Genomic DNA, 17,673 nt, shown 5'->3' with positions numbered 1-17,673 from the left:
TGAGTTTTCCCACACATCCTTCCTTCATTCTGTAAACCATCACACAAAGGTTCACCCAAAAGTGTAAATTCTGTCATCATTTACATCACCGGAAGGTGACTGAGGCGAACATTCTTCCTAAAATCTCTTTTCATGTTTCATGGAAGAAAGGCCATGCAGGTTGGAACAACATGAGGGTAAGTAAATGATGACTGAATGTTCATTCTTGGGTGAGCTATCCCTTTAAATTGTATTAAGTCATAGGTGGGATTGTGTGACTCACAATCAATGGTTTCACCAGTGAGATTCAACAGAACTGTTTAGTACTTCTGACTTTTAATATTTTAACTGTTTACAGAAACAGAGCAAACCTCTTAATTTAATTTATGGGATGTTATATGAGCTTTGGACATGTGGTCACTATAATGAAGTTTAATGAAGAGATTATATGAACAGAGTTTTTAAATAGATTGTATGTACTGAAGAGTTGGCTGACTGTTCGACAAAGTACCTGGGCTTCAAAAAACACAGAAAACCCATATGCAGTGGAACTGACTTTGGCTGTTAGTGTAAACAACACTGTCTTAAAACACATTTAAATAATAATATCATAAATAATATGTATTAGATTTAAATTATAATACATATTTATAATATATAAATTATAAATACATACAAATAACCAAATGAAACAAAACATATAAAAATAAATTAATTAAAAAATTAATTAAACACAAGTTTTTAATTAATCGTTTAATTGAAATAATTAATTTCTGGAAATTTGGAGAGAGCACACCGACCATGGCTTTTCTGAAGAACACATTTCTCATCAGACATGATTTCACATACTGTATAAACTAGGGCTGTCGGTTTAAAGTGTTAATTCAGGCATTCTTAAGATGAAACGCAGCTGGACACTGAATGCAGGGATCTCTAAGCCTGTTTTTCTACGTTTCAGTATACATTTTACTTGACACAGCAAGCTAAAAACGCTTTGTCTATGATGCGAAACAACCAAAGGAAGGTCTACGTTCATAAACTGTATGTCTGAAGCATGTGTACATTGACGAATCCTTAGAAAAGCCCTTTTAATAAATATATCTCAGACAGATTGATGAAATTGGAAAATGGATTGCTGTGGACTATCTCAATGACAGGCTTATGTTCAATAATGTGGAAATAAACAATATTTTGCCTTCTAAAGCCACTTTTTGCATCGTCTTCTCAATTCTTTACTCGTCTGCCACAATAATGTAATGCATTTTAATTATTTGAATTATTATATTTATAATATATATATTATACTTATTTAAATATAACTATTTAGTATTATTTAATAATTATATGTTGAATTATTGTAATTTGAGGGCCTTTCTCAGGAAATTATTACATATGCATTTAATTAATTAATTAATCAGCATATCATGTTATTAATTCAATTAAAAAAAATTCATCGATTGACAGGCCTAGTTTAAACTAAGCTACAGTTCCAATAATTGGTGACTGCAACAACTGGAAACAGATCTGTTGGACTGAAAGGCCTCAATCAAGCATAAACAGCATTTTAGGGTTTAATTCACATCCAGATATTTTTTTATATGAAATGATTTTGAAATTATTTTAATGGCAGGTAGACCAAGGAGAAGAAGAGGGTGTACCTGCTATGAGAAGATAAGAGAGAGATGGAAGGGAAAGACAGTTTCTCTGACACACCTTCAATACCTAATCAACACTGAGGCAGGTTTTGGAATGTTGGAGCATGAGTGTGTGTTGTGTGTGCACGTGTGTTTGCGTGGTTTATGAGGGTATTTCTAGTGTCCCCATAATTCAAATCGCGTAATAAATAATGTTTTGTTGAAAATGTAAAAATGCAGAATGTTTTTTGTGAGGGTTAGGTTTAGGGGTAGGGGTAGGGTTAGGGTTAGGGGATAGAATCTATAGTTCGTACAGTATAAAATTCATTATGTCTATGGAGAGTCCTCATAAGTATAGCTGCACCAACATGTGTGTGTGTGCATTAGTATAATGACACAAAAAGAAAACGGCCATTTCTTGAATTCCATAAATCCTTCCCATGGATGGCATGCAGTGGAAGTGTCTAAACTAAACCTAATGTGTTGGACTTTAGGGAGGGGTCCCTGTCCTGTTTTGCTTTTAGGGTGTGGGGCATGCTATAGAAGAGGGGATCATAGACCATGAACACTAACTGTCATTTCATTAAAATACCATCTGGAATAAAGACAATTTCAGCAGAGATCCATTTCCATTATGCCACACAAAATGAAAAAACAAACAGGAAAAGACAGTCTTGAATGATGTTTAATGGAATTTTGAAATCACCTTAAAGTTATTGAGAATCATTAATGTCCCTAGATTGTATGTCTGGAATTATATCAAGATAATAACAACTTCTTAATTAGTTGCACATGCAGTTCCAATTCTTGTTCAAATGTCCCAGTACCCACATTACATTGACCTGTGAGCATTATTTTAAGATATTCAAATTCAGGAAAACACTCTTTAATTTCCATAAACAGAAATGGTTAGTCTGTTCTGAAGTACAAAAGTCCGACTACTTCAAATGAAAAAATCCAGATCAATCTGAGCCCAGTACTTTAAAACATTTGTTACGTGCCAATGGAAATTTATGTTATCCTTCACAAAAATGTTCAGCAGTTCTTGAAAGTTAGCCCAAAACTAAAACACAACAAAAAGTATGATTTGCCATCTAACAGTTATTCACCTCCCTATGTCAAACACTTGAGTGAAAAGCTTCTGTAGAATATCTAACTTGTATTTAATGCTAAAACAGTTAGTGCTGGGCACGGCAACAAGTTTAAAATTACAATAAAGCTAGCTTTACAGTGCAGGAAAACTGATGTGTGTACAAACATTAAGGTAAGACAGGGATATTAACAACAAATCAAATAAAAACAATAAAAAAAACAAAGTATAAAAAGACTTGACATTTGATCGGTAAAAACAGTAGGATAAATACAAAGCTAGGTTGATTCCATCACGTTTCTTTTTTTCTTTCCTCTTTTTCTCTCTCCATTCATTAAAGGATTTCATCTTAACTTATTCTAACATTGCAGGTTCAGGGGTGCTGTGAAACACAGTGTTATTTAAAAAGTACATTCTAATAGAAAATGAGAATAACTACTGTACATACAGAATTTTAAGCCATACAATCATAACCATGGCCATGGTAATCAGATCAGAGAGCAGCTCAGACATAGCAATAATCCCTCACCTGACAGCTCCCCTTCTTTCTTCCCCCTTTCATTATTTATTACTATTAATTTTGCTTCTTGCTAACCCCACATTTGGAAGAAACGAAGAACAGAGGGTTGGTCGTGGGTTTGGGGTAGACAAGGTGCATTCCAAAGGAGGGGCTTTATACGTTACCTGCCAGAAAGTTATCAGTCTTATCACATATAGCAGAGTAGTAGGGTGGTTGGCCATCTGCATCGTCCCCATGTTGGGGTGAGAGATGCATGGGGGACTCAGGATCCACCTCCTCCATAGCACTTGGATCTGTCTTCCTGCACAACATGTAGTGCTCGTCAAAGCCGGCATTGCTCTCTTTGGGCTCACTGATTGGCAGCAAATCCACTGGGCAGCCCAACAAGTCATCGCTGTAGGCAGAAGCTGCTGGCAGGGTGAGCTCCTTGATGAAAAAGGGATCCTTGGCCTCTTCTGGAAGCTGCTCCTCATTTTCCAGGCTAAAGATACCTGGACTCTTTCCACAGCTCTCAGCTGTAGAGTGGGCATTGGAGTTAGATGCAGAGCAGTCAAAACCATAGGAAGCCACAGAGTTGGCCGACTGAGGAGTATCACCATCTTCCTCTCCAATGTGCTGAGGGGCCTCCTCATCTTCCTCCAGGGCAGCAAGGTTGTGGGAGACGGTAGTGCTCTCGTCAGCCGCAATATCAGGGTCATTGATCTGCATCTCACCCTCTGTATCACTGGCCTCATCACCAGAAGTTGAGGGTGAGGATGGAACAGAGGCTGGTGCTGTTGTAGCATCACCCAGCACCTCATCTGCAGGCAGTGTTTCCGCCTCTTCCTCCTCCCCATCGCCACGCTCAAGGTGGATACCAAGGTCCTGCTCCATGTCTGTCTGCATGGTAGGGACTGGCGTCTGCTGCTTGTCCGACCGGGACTCTACCCCTGAGCTGCTGTCGTAGTCTTGAAGCTCCTCTGGTGTGCTGGTCTCACTGCTGCTGTGGGCAGCCAGGGCCGTCCCACTGAGAGTGCTGGATTGGGACATTCCGATGGCAGGTGCCACCAAGATGCCTGACTCTGCTGGGACTGAGCTCTCTGTCTCCTCTTGAATGCCATGTTGAGGTTCTGAGGCCTGAATCATGGGTGGACTCATTTCCAGAAAAGACCCTGCTGGAGATTTTGGGGGGGTGTCTGGATCAGCTGAAAATTTGGTGGTTGTGTCCGGATCAGTTGACAGTTTGGTGTGGGTGTCCGAATCTGCTACTCTCATGTCCAACAAGCTTGATTCAGACAGGATGGAAGCAGGCTGTGCCCAGGGATCCGAGAATGGACTGGAATGACTCCAGGCTTCTGTCATAGTCATAGATGGTTCTGGTGCAGTTTGGCTCATGTAGTTCAGACCCAGATGCCCCTCCTCTGTGTAATCATCACCACCAACATCGTCATCATCAACACCATCATCATCATCATCATTTACACAAACCCCAAGTTCACTCTCAGCCATGCCTCCACTGACCATCTCCACATCTTCTTCCTTCTCCTCTACTTCTTTCTGTTGTGTGTGATGCTCACCATGTTCTGAGCCCACATCCATGTCTTCCTTCTCATGCTCTTCTTCTTTATCCTCATCTTCTTCCTCATCCTCCTCTTCGCTGAATGACTTGATTCCTGGAGGCCCTGTGAATGGCTGTTCCCTTTCTGCTTCGCTCATGAAGAAGTCACCTTTAGCACTGCAGTTGTTTTCTGCATTGAAGGGAGATGTCACTTCTTCATCAAGTTTGTAACCACTGTGTATGTCATCTGACTGCGTCATACCCCAATCAGAGCTGCCAAAATCTGCCACTCCTTTTGTAAAATCATCCTCCAGCTCTTTATGGGGTATTGCTTGCTCTATGCCAATCTCCCTTACTTCATCCTTCTCCTCCTCTTCTTCCTCATCATCTTCCTCCTCCTCCTCCTCCTCCTCATCATCATCATCATCATCATCATCATCATCATCATCATGAATGTCTTCATTAATCTCTTCTTCAGCTTTCTCCACCGCTTCCTCTCTCTCCTGACAGGTGGAGACAGAAGTTGAACATCTGAAGGGATCTGCACTAGTGGAGCTCAGCAGATCAAAGTCTCCCATCAGTTTCTCTGCTGTGGAGGATGACATCTGTATATCATCCAGCACTGTTTCCTCATCCTGCTCATGGCTCTCTGGGGTAGCAGTGCTGGGGAACAGTGTCGTGCTCTGAGCCCAGGGTTCTGCTGGATCCTGCAAGCCCAGAAAGGGAGCTGAGCTCTGAAGCTTGGCTGACATGGACATTGGCCCAGTGGGAGAGGATGGAGGGGACAATACCGTGGTGCCCAGGGGAGACACAGTAGGCACTGGTTCCTCCAGACTGACCAGGTCCACTTGTGCAGCCAGCTGGGACATGATATTGTCATCTTTATAAAAGTCCATGCTCTGAGGGTCCTGGGGATAGACAAGCTCCACCTCCTCAGAAGTAGGAGAAATGACAGGTGTAACCATTTCTTCAGGTGCTTCCTCAAAGGTAGGATGAATTACAGGTGTAACTTTATCTTCTGGGACCTCTTCAGAGGCAGAAGGAATGACAGGTGTAACTTTGTCTTCAACTGCCTTATCAAAGGCAGAAGCAATGACAGATGTAACTATTTCTTCAGGTGCCTGATTAAAGGTAGGCAGAATAACAGGTGCAGCTGTGTCTTCAATTGCATCCTCAGATAAAGGAGGAATGACAGGTGTAAGTGTTTCATCAGGTATCTCATCAAAAGTAGGAGGAATGACAGGTAAACCTTTGTCTTCAGATGCATCTTCAAAGGCAGGAGAAATGACTGGTGGAACTGTTTCTTCAAATATCTCCTTGGAGGCAGGAGGACTATGCGATGTAAATGAGTCTTCAGATTTAACCTCCGAGGCAGCAGGAATGTCAGGTGTATGCAAGTCTTCACATGACTCCTCGGAGGCAGCAGAAAGAACAGGTGCAGCTGAGCCTTCATGTGTTTCCTCTGAGGTCGCCATGGTAGCAACAACAGCAGCTGCAGTGGCGGCTACAGTGGCAGCTGCAGCTACAGCCACAGTGGTTGCCACATCATCCCTCTCTCCCTCTGTGGCTGCAGCATCTGCAGGCTGGGTAGCTTTAGGGCCACGCTTCACTGGCATTGGAGTGCTGCTGCCAACTGCCTTCTTTGGACTGCTTGTTTTAGTGCTGGTCTTGCTGCCTGTGGTCTTGTGGCTTGCGCTGACCTCCTTAGAAGGTGTTGCCTTGCTCTCCTTGGGTTTACTAGTCTTGGGATCTGCCGTCTTGCTGGGGGTTGTAGGTTTCTTGGAGGCCGATTCTGGCTTGGCAGGAGTGGCTGACTTGGGCGTGTCGGGTTTGGTGGACTTGGCTGCTGCTGGTCGGGTAAGTGGAGAGGCAGAGGGTTTCTTAGCTGCTGGGGTAGATGACTGCTTGCTGGCATCTAAGGAAAATATCATATGTATAATTTCAAACTTAGTATTTCAGCTTCAAATGAATTGAATCTTAGCACTAAAGGAATGTTCATGTTTCAATATAAGTTAAGCTCAATGGACAGCATTTGTGACTTAATGTTGATTACCAGAAAAAATAACTTTGACTTGTACCTTGTTTAAAAAAATCAAAAATCGTGGTTACAGTAAGGCACTTACAATGGAAGTGAATAGGGCTCACTGTAAATATATATATATATATATATATATATTTTTTTTTTTTTTTTTTTTGCCTTTTTAAATTAAAGTGGGAGAACTCAAAGAAATGTTTGGTGGTAATCAACATTATGCCACAAATGCTGTCGATTAAGCTGAACTTGTATTGAACCTGGAACATTTCTTCCATTAAACACTAAACACTCTAAATTCACTCAAAACTCTTTCAACTGAATTACGGTCTATGTTTTCTTTAAAATATGAAGGTGTATGTATTTGCTCTTTATGCATTGTATTAATAAACCATGCTGTATGTTTATACGAGATTTCACAAAATCTCACCTAAAATGTTAGTATGAAAACACTACATTTAAAGGTCAATTTAAAGTATTCCATGATGTGAGATAGGCTCACCTTTCTTAACAGGTGTAGTGGTCTTAGGAGTCTGAGTGGGTGTGCGGCCAGCAGGGGGTGCTGTGGTTTTAGCAGGAGAGGGTTTAGCAGTGGTAGTTGGTGTCTTGGGTGTAGCAGTAGTTGGCCTTGATGCTGAAGTAGATGTCTTGCTGGCAGTTGTGGATGTCGCAAGCTTTGGAGTGGCAGGGGAAGACCGGGCAGTGGAAGCAGATCCAGCAGGCCTGAATGGCAGATGTGACAGAAGAAAAAGGGGAAATCATTACAGAGGAAGACTATATCAAATCTGAATAACAGGTGTGGTGTCATTTAAGGGTTTTTATGTCTGGCACAACTGTGCAGTTGGAGACTTCCACTGAGATTTCATGAGCAGCTTGGACAAGTTAGGACCTCCTCAAAGCAGGAAAATGCAGAAAAAGACCGTGCAAAACTGGCAAGTAAAATCGAATACTAGTGTATATCAGCAAAAGTGCATTCTCTCTTATCTTCTACATTTTCAGCTGTGGGTGAAGGGTCATAAGTTTGCCAGCTAATCAGTCCTGTCTAGCATTGTGACTAGAATCGGCTCTGATTGGTCACTCTGCAGAAGGGCCTGAGGCTGGACAGGTAGCTAAGCAACACGACTTGGAGTAATTCTTACAAGGCAAAAACACTCTTCCAGAAAACCCCCACCCCCCCAGTTGTCTACCCATAATGCCTCTGATCATGATTGAAACTGTGCCAAACAAGTGAAAGAAAGCCAGCGTTCTGTGAAAGAGAGGTCATCTGTGGGATCAGATTCAATCTCTCTTGCACACATCGCTTCACTTTTGTAGTACGGTGCCTAACAGAAGCAGCTCTGACCACACTGAGAACATCTGATTGAAGAGTTTACACTTATTTAGACCTTATTTAAATTTGTACCTGCTTATTCAATAACTGAATTGCAGAAAACAAAATAAATGCACAGAAATAAAATAAAAAACCTACAAATTATTGATGCAATATCATGACAAAATGAATCGTGATATAAAGACATGATTGCATTTACACAGCCCTTATCTAAATTCAAGACGATATTTATTCCTTTTGTGGAATGTTCTTGGAATATGGATTTATGAAAACCAGCGATAATGAGATCAATAAAGAGAGAATGAGAGAGAGAGAGAGAGAGAGAGAGATAGGTAGAAAAAAGAGAGATATGAGAAAGTCAGAGAGAGGAAGAGATACAGTAGAGAGAGAGAGAGAGAAAATTAGAGTTTCTATAAAAGCTGATCTTAATCTCAGACATAAACCAATATGTATATCTACAGTGACAGAATGACTCAGTTTAGGAAGGGAGGTCGCTGATATTAGCAGTGGCACATTCTACCAGAGCACGAGAGAGAGAGAGAGAGAAACAGAATTACTCATCTGATTCAACACAATTAATGTCATATTAGTGTCATTTGAGCGCTCCTAAACGGTCTAGTGGACTTTAATGGATTGTTCTGGTACAAAACACACTAAATGCTCTTGTTAGTCAACTACAAGCTATTTTGTTGCTCTTATGTTGACAAGTCACTAAAATCACTGATTCCATTTGTGTGGGCCATATGTGGGTTGATAATAAGATGCTTTGTCTCATTAAACAAATTAAAGGAATAGTTCATCCAAAAATGAAAATGCTGGCATGATTTACTGTCCACTATGTCATTCTAAACCTGTATGCTGTTTTTTTTCTCCAGTTTGACATCAAACCTGACGCAACATATTTTCACGCACTAAGTTTGACAACCTAGTCTCGTAGAATGAATGTTACTCTAATGTTTGCAAACTGAGTTTTACGTGCCACGTTCTACGTTTCGTCGCAGTTTCCTGGTGAAATTAACACTAGAGGTGCTACACCAACTGTGTGTTTTATTCACTTTCACACAACTCACGAGTACAATGGCTGATTATGACTTCATAAACACAAAAATGTTGCCCAGGACATGTAATTTTCATGAGATTTGGTTGGAAAATGTGCTACAGTGGGGGCTTGGGTAACTCGCGAGTATTGACGCTAACTACCACCCCTGGAGTCGTGAGTTAGAATCCAGGGTGTGTTGAGTGACTCCAGCCAGGTCTCCTAAGCAACCAAATTGGCCCGGTTGCTAGGGAGGGTAGAGTCACATGGTGTAACCTCCTCGTGGTCAATGGGGCACGTGGTACATTTTGCGCGGATCGCGGTAAGTAGCATGAGCCTCCACATCCTGCGAGTCTCCGTGGTGTCATGCACAGCAAGCCATGTGATTAGATGTGCAGATTGACGGTCTCAGAAGGTGAGTAACCGCGCCACCACAAGGACCTACTAAGTAGAGGGAATTGGGCATTCCAAATTGGGAGAAAAGGGGATAACATTGAAAAAAAAAAAAAAAGGAAAAAAAAAGAAAATTTGCTACAGTTGAGGGGAAGTTTAGTAAATAATAGCTTTCATTTCAGGCTGTTCCTCACACCAAGTAATTGTTCAGTTTTAGAAAACTTGGCTTACAGCGTACAAATCATATAGACTACTTTTATGGTACTATCTCTGGACAGCCCCTGGTCACTGTAGTGAAAAGAACTCAGAGAGTTCAGAATGAAATGCACATTAAAACTCAGTAATGCACCGAAGCTTGAAAACAATCCAAGCACACTGACACACACGCGTTTACTTAAAGCTCAGGCCAATTGCTCCAAGCTAACGGCATGCTATTCAAGCATTTTCTAGAAAACACTTTGATGTTTAGTGAGCGACAGAGAGGCCCGCAGCCTGATAGGTTGATAAACGCTGTTTAATTTTTTGTTACGTTAATAGTGGCAGAACTTCCCTAAAGACACTGCAGCAATGAGGAAGACGACCTCCTCCTGAGCTAACGACTGCCAGACTATGGCTGATGATATTTTAATGAGGCACCCTGGGCTAGAGGGATGATTTAACCCCAATAACGGGGTTCATGTCCCTTTAGGATTAATCATAATACATTGGCGAAGCTGTGATTCTGGCACTCACCTGTATGGGCAGGTTATGAGTGGGAGTCAGTGTGCTGTGCCAGCATAAAAGCAGGCCGATAATCTCTCATCTGAACATCTGATTTGTTAATTTTATCCTCAACAGCAAAAATTGTCTGATGTCAACAATCATAATGTGTACATCTGCAGTGATTCTCTGGCCTGCGGTGGCATCACTTTTGTGTCAAATCAAAGATGCCTGTAGGGCTTCAGGAAAACACAAATTTCTACACTAATTGGACAACACAAGGAGATGCTGCTGTTTTGTTGTTGTTTAGTGTCATGTTTGGAATAGTATACTAGCTTAATACTTATGGAATACTACACAATATATACTGTATACTGTATACTTTATAAAACAATTTCGTTTTTTATGCTTCTAAGAGGGCCAATGTGGAGTTGACCGTTTAGGCAACTACTGTCGATAATTAAAATGGCAATACAGTTAATTAGTTCTCAGCTTGTTTTGCATGTGTAGCTGACACAAAGAACCCATCATTTACATTTATGCATTTGGCAGATGCTTTTATCCAAAGCGACTTACAGTGCCTTTATTACAGGGACAATCCCCCTGGAGCAACCTGGAGTTAAGTGCCTTGCTCAAGGACACAATGGTGGTGGCTGTGGGGATTGAACCAGCAACCTTCTGATTACCAGTTATGTGCTTTAGTCCACTACGCCACCACCACTCAAGATGATCCACCCAAAATAAGTATTTTAATGTCAATTCTATTCATTGAATTTCAGGAAAATAATCTTCAGTTATGATTTTTGTAATAATCGTATTAAGCAAGTATCATCTAGTTATCTTTTTAATAGTAGGATAAACAATCTAAACTTGATGCTCTGTTTGAATACAGATATTGCTTTGTGCCGCACTGCCCATTCTGATTCCAGGTTGCATTGCTTTGGGATGGTCATGCAGTTCCTCTCATATGTTAGTGTATCCAAGCCAAATTAAGAAACTGTTCTAAAAAATAATCTGCAGTAGATGGAGGCTTTTCTGGAGACAGTGTTTCACAGAATGAATAGAAAAGACAAATGTCCAGAGAACAGCCGTGTCAAGACAAAGGGGTGGGAAGCCAGCAAACACCCATAGCTTATCGAAATGCAGAAATCTGACAAGGGGAACACACAGAGCACTGCAGCAAACTCGAAGTCACTGAAGTGTTTTAAAACATCCATCAAGTTTACTGTTGGGCACTTAGACGCACATATGCTCCATTTGGAGATTAGGTGCAGTGGCTGCAATAAAACATCTCTCTGATGGACTAAACCCTACATCATCCTTGTTAATGAGAGAGAGAGAGAGAGAGAGAGAGAGAGAGAGAGTGTAAGAGAGCAGGAAACAGTTTTTGCTTCAAAGTTCAATTCAAGGACTTTTCAAGCATATCTTTATTTGTTTTCAAGGACTACGCTCGAGCTGTCATTAAAACTAATCCTTTATTTGTTCATTTTATATAAAAATATTTTATTCATTCAGTTCATTTGTTTTTATAAACACCACTTATTACAACATATCTCAATGTACTTCTTTAACTACATATTCTTGGTTCATTTGTGACGAAATTGATGTGCAATTGTAGTGTGCTCCTTTAAAGGCACTTCACTTTCAGTACAGTCCATATGACTCATGTGCTGTGTTCCATGTTTTCTAAAGTCACACAGATTTATGTGAGGAACTGACCCAAATTGCAAATGGGTCATTCTCAAAAAATGTTGACTTTCCAACTTACAAAATATTGAAATTTTGCGTTCAGTTCAGTTTTTGCCCATAAACGCTGAGGGTAAACATTTTGTAACATGTTAACATACATTTTTATTCATAAAAGACAACTTGTATGTTGTTCTTTCTTATATAATGTAATATTTTTTCACAAACTAAGCAAGTTAACACTAATGAGGGTTAAATGGGTTACAACACCAAATATTTGTGTGTGAAAATATTAGTTAAAATGTGAATTAATAACTTTTTAACATGCTGGGAAAAATCACTCTATGCATATTTAAGCAGCCTCTGAACTTTGACCTTAAATTATTTTCCACAACTTTTTGTATAAAAAATAAATAAATTAAAACATAAAAAAAAAAAGGTTTTAACATTGATAATACCAATGCCATGAAATCAAAGGACAAACATTCTTTTTAAATTATTATTCATTATTTTTTGCACACTTGTTTGATCTTGCACTAATGCTTGTATTAAAAATAAGTACAAAATAAATACATAAATAACTTTACATGTCACAAAGTGGTGCACCAGATGAAGGGGATTTTTTTTTTAGGCAATTGAAAATGTCAAATATATTTTCTAAAAAATTTGCAAAACAGAGTCAAGCCATTTCATATCATTAAAGGTTAGGTTATAGAAATATATCTTTTTAAAAACAAATTCACTATTTGAAAGCTTTTTCATGACTAAAAAAGTCAAGGGACACGTTTGTCAACATACAGTATTTTGATATTGACCCAAATGTTTTCAGAAATAACCTATTTTGTGCGACACAAAGCTTTCTTTACACAAGGGGGCGCTAGACGCCTCACAAAACTGAATCCTCCATTGATCTGCATTCAAATCTCAGAACGTTTTACATCTCATCTAATTTTTTCACTCTAGAGAGTAATTTGTAATTAAAACCGATAGTTGCAAGGATTCATACTTGTTAAATCCATCACAGCAGTGTCTATAAAATATATCTTTTTAAATCTTCCAGTAACAATTGATTGTGATTGGCCCATTCTGAACAGTGCTGCCAAAAGTAACAGGTGCCACATGACAGCGCCGTCTATACGTTGTCTGCCTCAGCAGTCGTCTAGTGGTCTGTCGTCATGTTTTTTCATTTCATTTATTAAATGATTTAAGCAACGTATTTTACGATTGTCTATAATTCAAGAACTTTTTAAGCACCTCTTGGTAAAAAATTTATATTTTCAAGGGTTTTCCAGGACTTAAATTTGAAAAAGCCAAATTCAAGTGCTTCAAGCACCTTATACGAATCCTGAGGAAATGCAGTCATTTTAATTTATGAGAAATTACTCAGATGGTTCAACCGTGGCTTCTAGGCATGCCCTTTACTGACCAACCCTGCATCAGTATGACATCACCGTCATCAGGAAAGATCTCATCCATTAGGGCTGCATTACGACATCATTAATCAAAATAATTCCCATTTTGAGCTGATTGCTTATGTATAACTTCTATGTGCATTCTCTGCACGTCTGCGCTACTGTAATGCAGCTGACGCCCAACACAAGACAGCTGACGCCCAACATAGTATGTCTTGCATTGGTGGTATTGGCCAATACTTTTGACTCTGTTAGATCATCCTTTTTCCAATCCAATTTCTTGATCATTAGATCATACATCTGTGCTAAACCGAGCCCCACAGCTGTCTTCCTTGGCCTGTGGAAGCATTAAATTTGTCAGATCGAAAATGCCCGCAGGGTCAAAATGAGGAAAACACAAACTCCTCCACTAATTGGTCAGCACACTGACATGCAGTCATGTTGCTGCTGTTTGGTGTTGGAGCCTGAAGTCATAATGAGGCAGAGATACAAAACAAACACTCAGGGTTGCTTTCCCAGACAGATAAGTCCAATATTCTGCACTCCCAACAGTGTCTCTCTCTCTGTTGAGAATCCTTTTTTAGTGCGTGACTTCATCTGTTTGTGTAACAGCAGCGTTCATACACTAAACAAAATTAATCGTCAAATAAACTTCCTGTACAGCTGTATGATGGGGGAGGAGATATGCTATGTGTCATAGCAGAGGCCTTGTTGGGCTCTTCTAATATAGGTTTGAATTACAGAAACAGAGAACAGCTCAGCTTTAAAGCATCACTGAATTACTGAGCGGCTTGGGATAAGAACCTGAACGTACTCTGACAGAGAGCTACAACAGACCCACTCTGACCTCTTTTTTGTCCTTATTTCACTCAAAAGAAAGCACAGCATGTTTATTTTAAGAGAGAAAGTAGTAAAAGTTTATTTTTCAGTGTTCAAATACTTTCTCCTATAGCAGACAACATTAAATGAACCATTTGTGGGTTACAGTGAAAACTGTAAACACTGTCTCTGTGGTGCTATAAAAAATACAGTTTTGAGAGACCCCCTCCAGCACGACACAACAACAATGACTTAACCAATGGCGTGAGTTGGGGGTGGAATTATCTGTTTGTCTTATCAACAGAAGTCGGGGGGTGTACTCCATAAGAGGCAAATAAATGCTGTGATTCCTAGTGTGACTCAAGTACATCTCTGCAAGATGCAAAATAATGACCTGAAAACACCATCCTAACATCTCTGTGCTCTGTCCTCTGGAAAGCTGCATAATTTTAGCATAAAAATTCACTGTGTTTGCAGGGCTTGGCGCTTGTGGAGACTTGCTCTTTTGGGGGATCATGTCCTTTCCTTTTCATTCCTTGAAACTGAGAATTTGAGGACTATGCCAAATTATTTCCCGGCAAATGAAACTCGTTCCTGTTTGGACTAAGAATTGATGCCTGATGCTTTAAGCTGAGTGCTAAGTCATGAATGTGAATAAGGAGTAGTGAGTGCTGATCATGGACTGCAACAAGAAGCCATATAGGGAAAGCTTGAAGGGACAACTAAAGAGAATTATCTACTGCAATGGCCCACATTGTGTAATTCTAATTAACAACCCCCACTTGGGAATTCACTCAGAGACATTTCGACCAGTGAGATGCCTACCTGGTTGTCTTCGAGACAGGTTTGGGAGAATCAGTAGTGCTGGGCTTGGTGGTGGATGCCGAGGCTGGTCTTGGAGCTGGAGCTAGAGCGAGGGATGATGGAAATAGTGTTTGAAAGGGTACAACAACAAGGCAAATTATAAATACAGAGAATTCAAAATGTCAAAGCATACTTTGATTTTGTAATCAAGAAGCTGAGAGAATTATTTTGACTGACCTGTAGTTTTTGGCTTGGATTTCAGACCATTAGCTGGTGCAGTAGGGGCTTTCTTGATTGGTTGCGCTGTCCCTGTTGTCTTAACTCCATTAGTTGAAGCACTCGGAGGTCTTGCCGTCCCCATGGGCTTCTTTTCTGCCACCTTGGTTGGAGTCTTGGTGGTGGGTGCAGTGACAGTAGTTTTTTTAGAGGCAGCAGTGGTTGAGGAGCTTTTCTTCTCCAGACCTCCTGTGGTGGTCTTTTTGGTGACGCCATTAGTTTGTGGCTTCTGCGTCCCATTTATCAAGCGGCTTTGGCCAGTGGTGGGACGGGAGCTGGTTGTGGACACCTTGGTACCAGTGGTCGGTGCCTTTGTTTTCACAGGAGCCTTTGTCATTGCTTTAGAGTTGGCAGGCTTGTCTTTTCCAGTCTTGTTGGTTGCAGAAAGTGCCTCTGTTGTCTGTGGTTCGCCTTCTGTTTGCATGCTGGGCAAAGCCTGGTCTTGAGCTTCACCTACTGGTGCCACCTCAATCGCAGGACCTGCATTTAATGCTTCCATTGGCTCCATTGTTGCTGTGTCAACACCATCAGGTTTCATCTTTTCCTAGTCCTGGTAGTCCGTCTCAGCAGAAGAGGAATCAGGAACCCAGGACTCAGTCCACAAGTCGGAGTCTACTGCTATCAGACAGCTACAACTGACCTGAAAACAGAGCATCAAAAGAGATGTAGTCTGATCTGTGACTTCAGACAATAAACAGGTCTGAACAAGAGAGCAGTATGTACCCCCTCTCAGTGGCAGACAGACCCAAGAGAACAATCAGATAAAGAATCCCGTTTGCTTAGCATGCAAGAGCTTAGACAAACTGCTTGAAAACAAATGTAGAAAAGAACCAACCAAAAAGATTAGGAATAAAGAACAGTATGTGATGTGCCGAGGGAAAACAACAGCTGATTCAGAGCTTGTGAACTTTTGGATCTGTTGAAACTGTATGAATTATAACCATACAATATTTTGCAAGCTATTAGGAGTGTTGGCTGATGCAAGCTGTCATTTCAAATACTGTTTTACACTTGGAAAGATTTCTGTCATAAGATTATTTTGGTGCTATTTCATTTATGAAAAAAATATGCTGGGTTTTGCTATAAAATTCTTTGGGGCAATTTCTAATTGCTAACTACTTGCAAAACAGCAATGCCATAAACTTTTCCCACAATGCCTTGCTGAAGCAGATGTTGTTTGCATGATTTAAGAGCCGGGCCTCCACTCTGAGTTCATCCTGTAAGAGAAGCCAACAGGAGGAAGTGGTTTGGCTCAAGGGACCATGGGAAAATAACGAAGTGAGTCAACAAAGACTGAAATTGCTCACTCATAAAACCAGACGCCCTCAGCTCGTTCATCCCACACCCATATCCCTCTACTGCCAGATGCCAATAGACCTCAGTGTCACTGGACACCTCTTCCTCATTATCTTCAGAGCTGCAGAGACTCCTGTTTCTTTCTGAGGTCTACATTCATCCCTCCACCCCCTTCCCACTCATTCTGCCCATTACAAGATCTCCTCAACACAGATGGTCCAGGCAGCTGAGCATCCCCAACGAGAGAAACTGGGGGAGGGGACAAAGACAGAGAGAGAGAGAGAGAGTTGGAAAGAGGAGCAGAGGGGGTGAAGAAAAGAGAGTGAAGGCCAGAGGGAAAGAACCCATTCCATATACCCAGCCAGAAAGATCTATCTATCTATATATCTATCTGTCTGTCTACTGTATCTGTCACACCGTTCCAGTGCTAAACTAGATTTTTGTGGTGCTTGCTCTTGCAAAACTAGCCAGTATGTTGCTAGGGTATTCTGGTTGTTAATGCATTGCTTGGTGGTTGCTATGGTGTTCTAGGAGATTGCTTACTAGCACCTCCTCCACCTCCAAGTCTCTATGACATTCTGGTCCCTGGATATGGCTCCATCGATATAAGTCTATGGGACTTTTTTTCCTGCCATTTTGTCATCCACCTGGTGGACATTGCAAGTCTGATCATTTAGAAATGTAATAGCACATTTCTCAATAAGCTGCATGGTTTGATGTATGAGCCATAGTAATAATGATGCTTGACTTTTAAGAGCACCTAATGCAATCCACTGCCTTCAGTTACTGTAAGCAATTGTGCACTTGATCACATTGACTTCTGAGAACAGTTTACATGGCAAATAAACAAAGGTATTTCTTTCTGTTGGGGGTTTTTGGACATTAAGATAAGGAAGAGTATAAGCTGCTCTCTCCATAATATTGCATGGAAAGTGAACTCTCACAGAACACAATATGTTTTGCTCCATGTTAGATTCCATAGATGTATACATGTACAGCTGCATATAGAGTAAATAATGAATTATTTACTTGACAAAGTTTTCAAAGGTTTTAGTCCTATGGACAAAAAGAAGCACATGCTACATTACCTCCACATTTTAGAGCTTTAGGGCTGTTCTCTGATGATAAAC

The 17,673-nt window shown here is 40.6% G+C and overlaps 1 protein-coding gene across 3 annotated transcripts in view; it reads right to left on the bottom strand.

Moving 5' to 3' along the window:
- Nucleotides 1–2,280: 2,280 nt before the first annotated feature.
- LOC127449810 (nucleolar protein dao-5-like) overlaps nt 2,281–17,673 on the bottom strand; it is a 42,322-nt gene continuing 26,929 nt past the window's right edge. For all 3 annotated transcript variants that reach the window (XM_051713372.1, XM_051713369.1, XM_051713370.1), the window contains exons 2-5: nt 15,209–15,887; nt 14,993–15,074; nt 7,295–7,515; nt 2,281–6,675 (exon numbers count right to left, since the gene is read on the bottom strand). In XM_051713372.1, coding sequence (XP_051569332.1) covers nt 3,377–6,675; nt 7,295–7,515; nt 14,993–15,074; nt 15,209–15,785 — 4,179 coding nt within the window. In that variant the 5' untranslated portion in view covers nt 15,786–15,887 and the 3' untranslated portion in view covers nt 2,281–3,376. The remainder of the gene's footprint in view (nt 6,676–7,294; nt 7,516–14,992; nt 15,075–15,208; nt 15,888–17,673) is intronic.

The sequence above is a fragment of the Myxocyprinus asiaticus genome, chromosome 13 (assembly GCF_019703515.2).
Source record: "Myxocyprinus asiaticus isolate MX2 ecotype Aquarium Trade chromosome 13, UBuf_Myxa_2, whole genome shotgun sequence".
Lineage (NCBI taxonomy): Eukaryota > Metazoa > Chordata > Actinopteri > Cypriniformes > Catostomidae > Myxocyprinus > Myxocyprinus asiaticus.
This window is presented reverse-complemented; position numbering and strand designations above follow the sequence as displayed.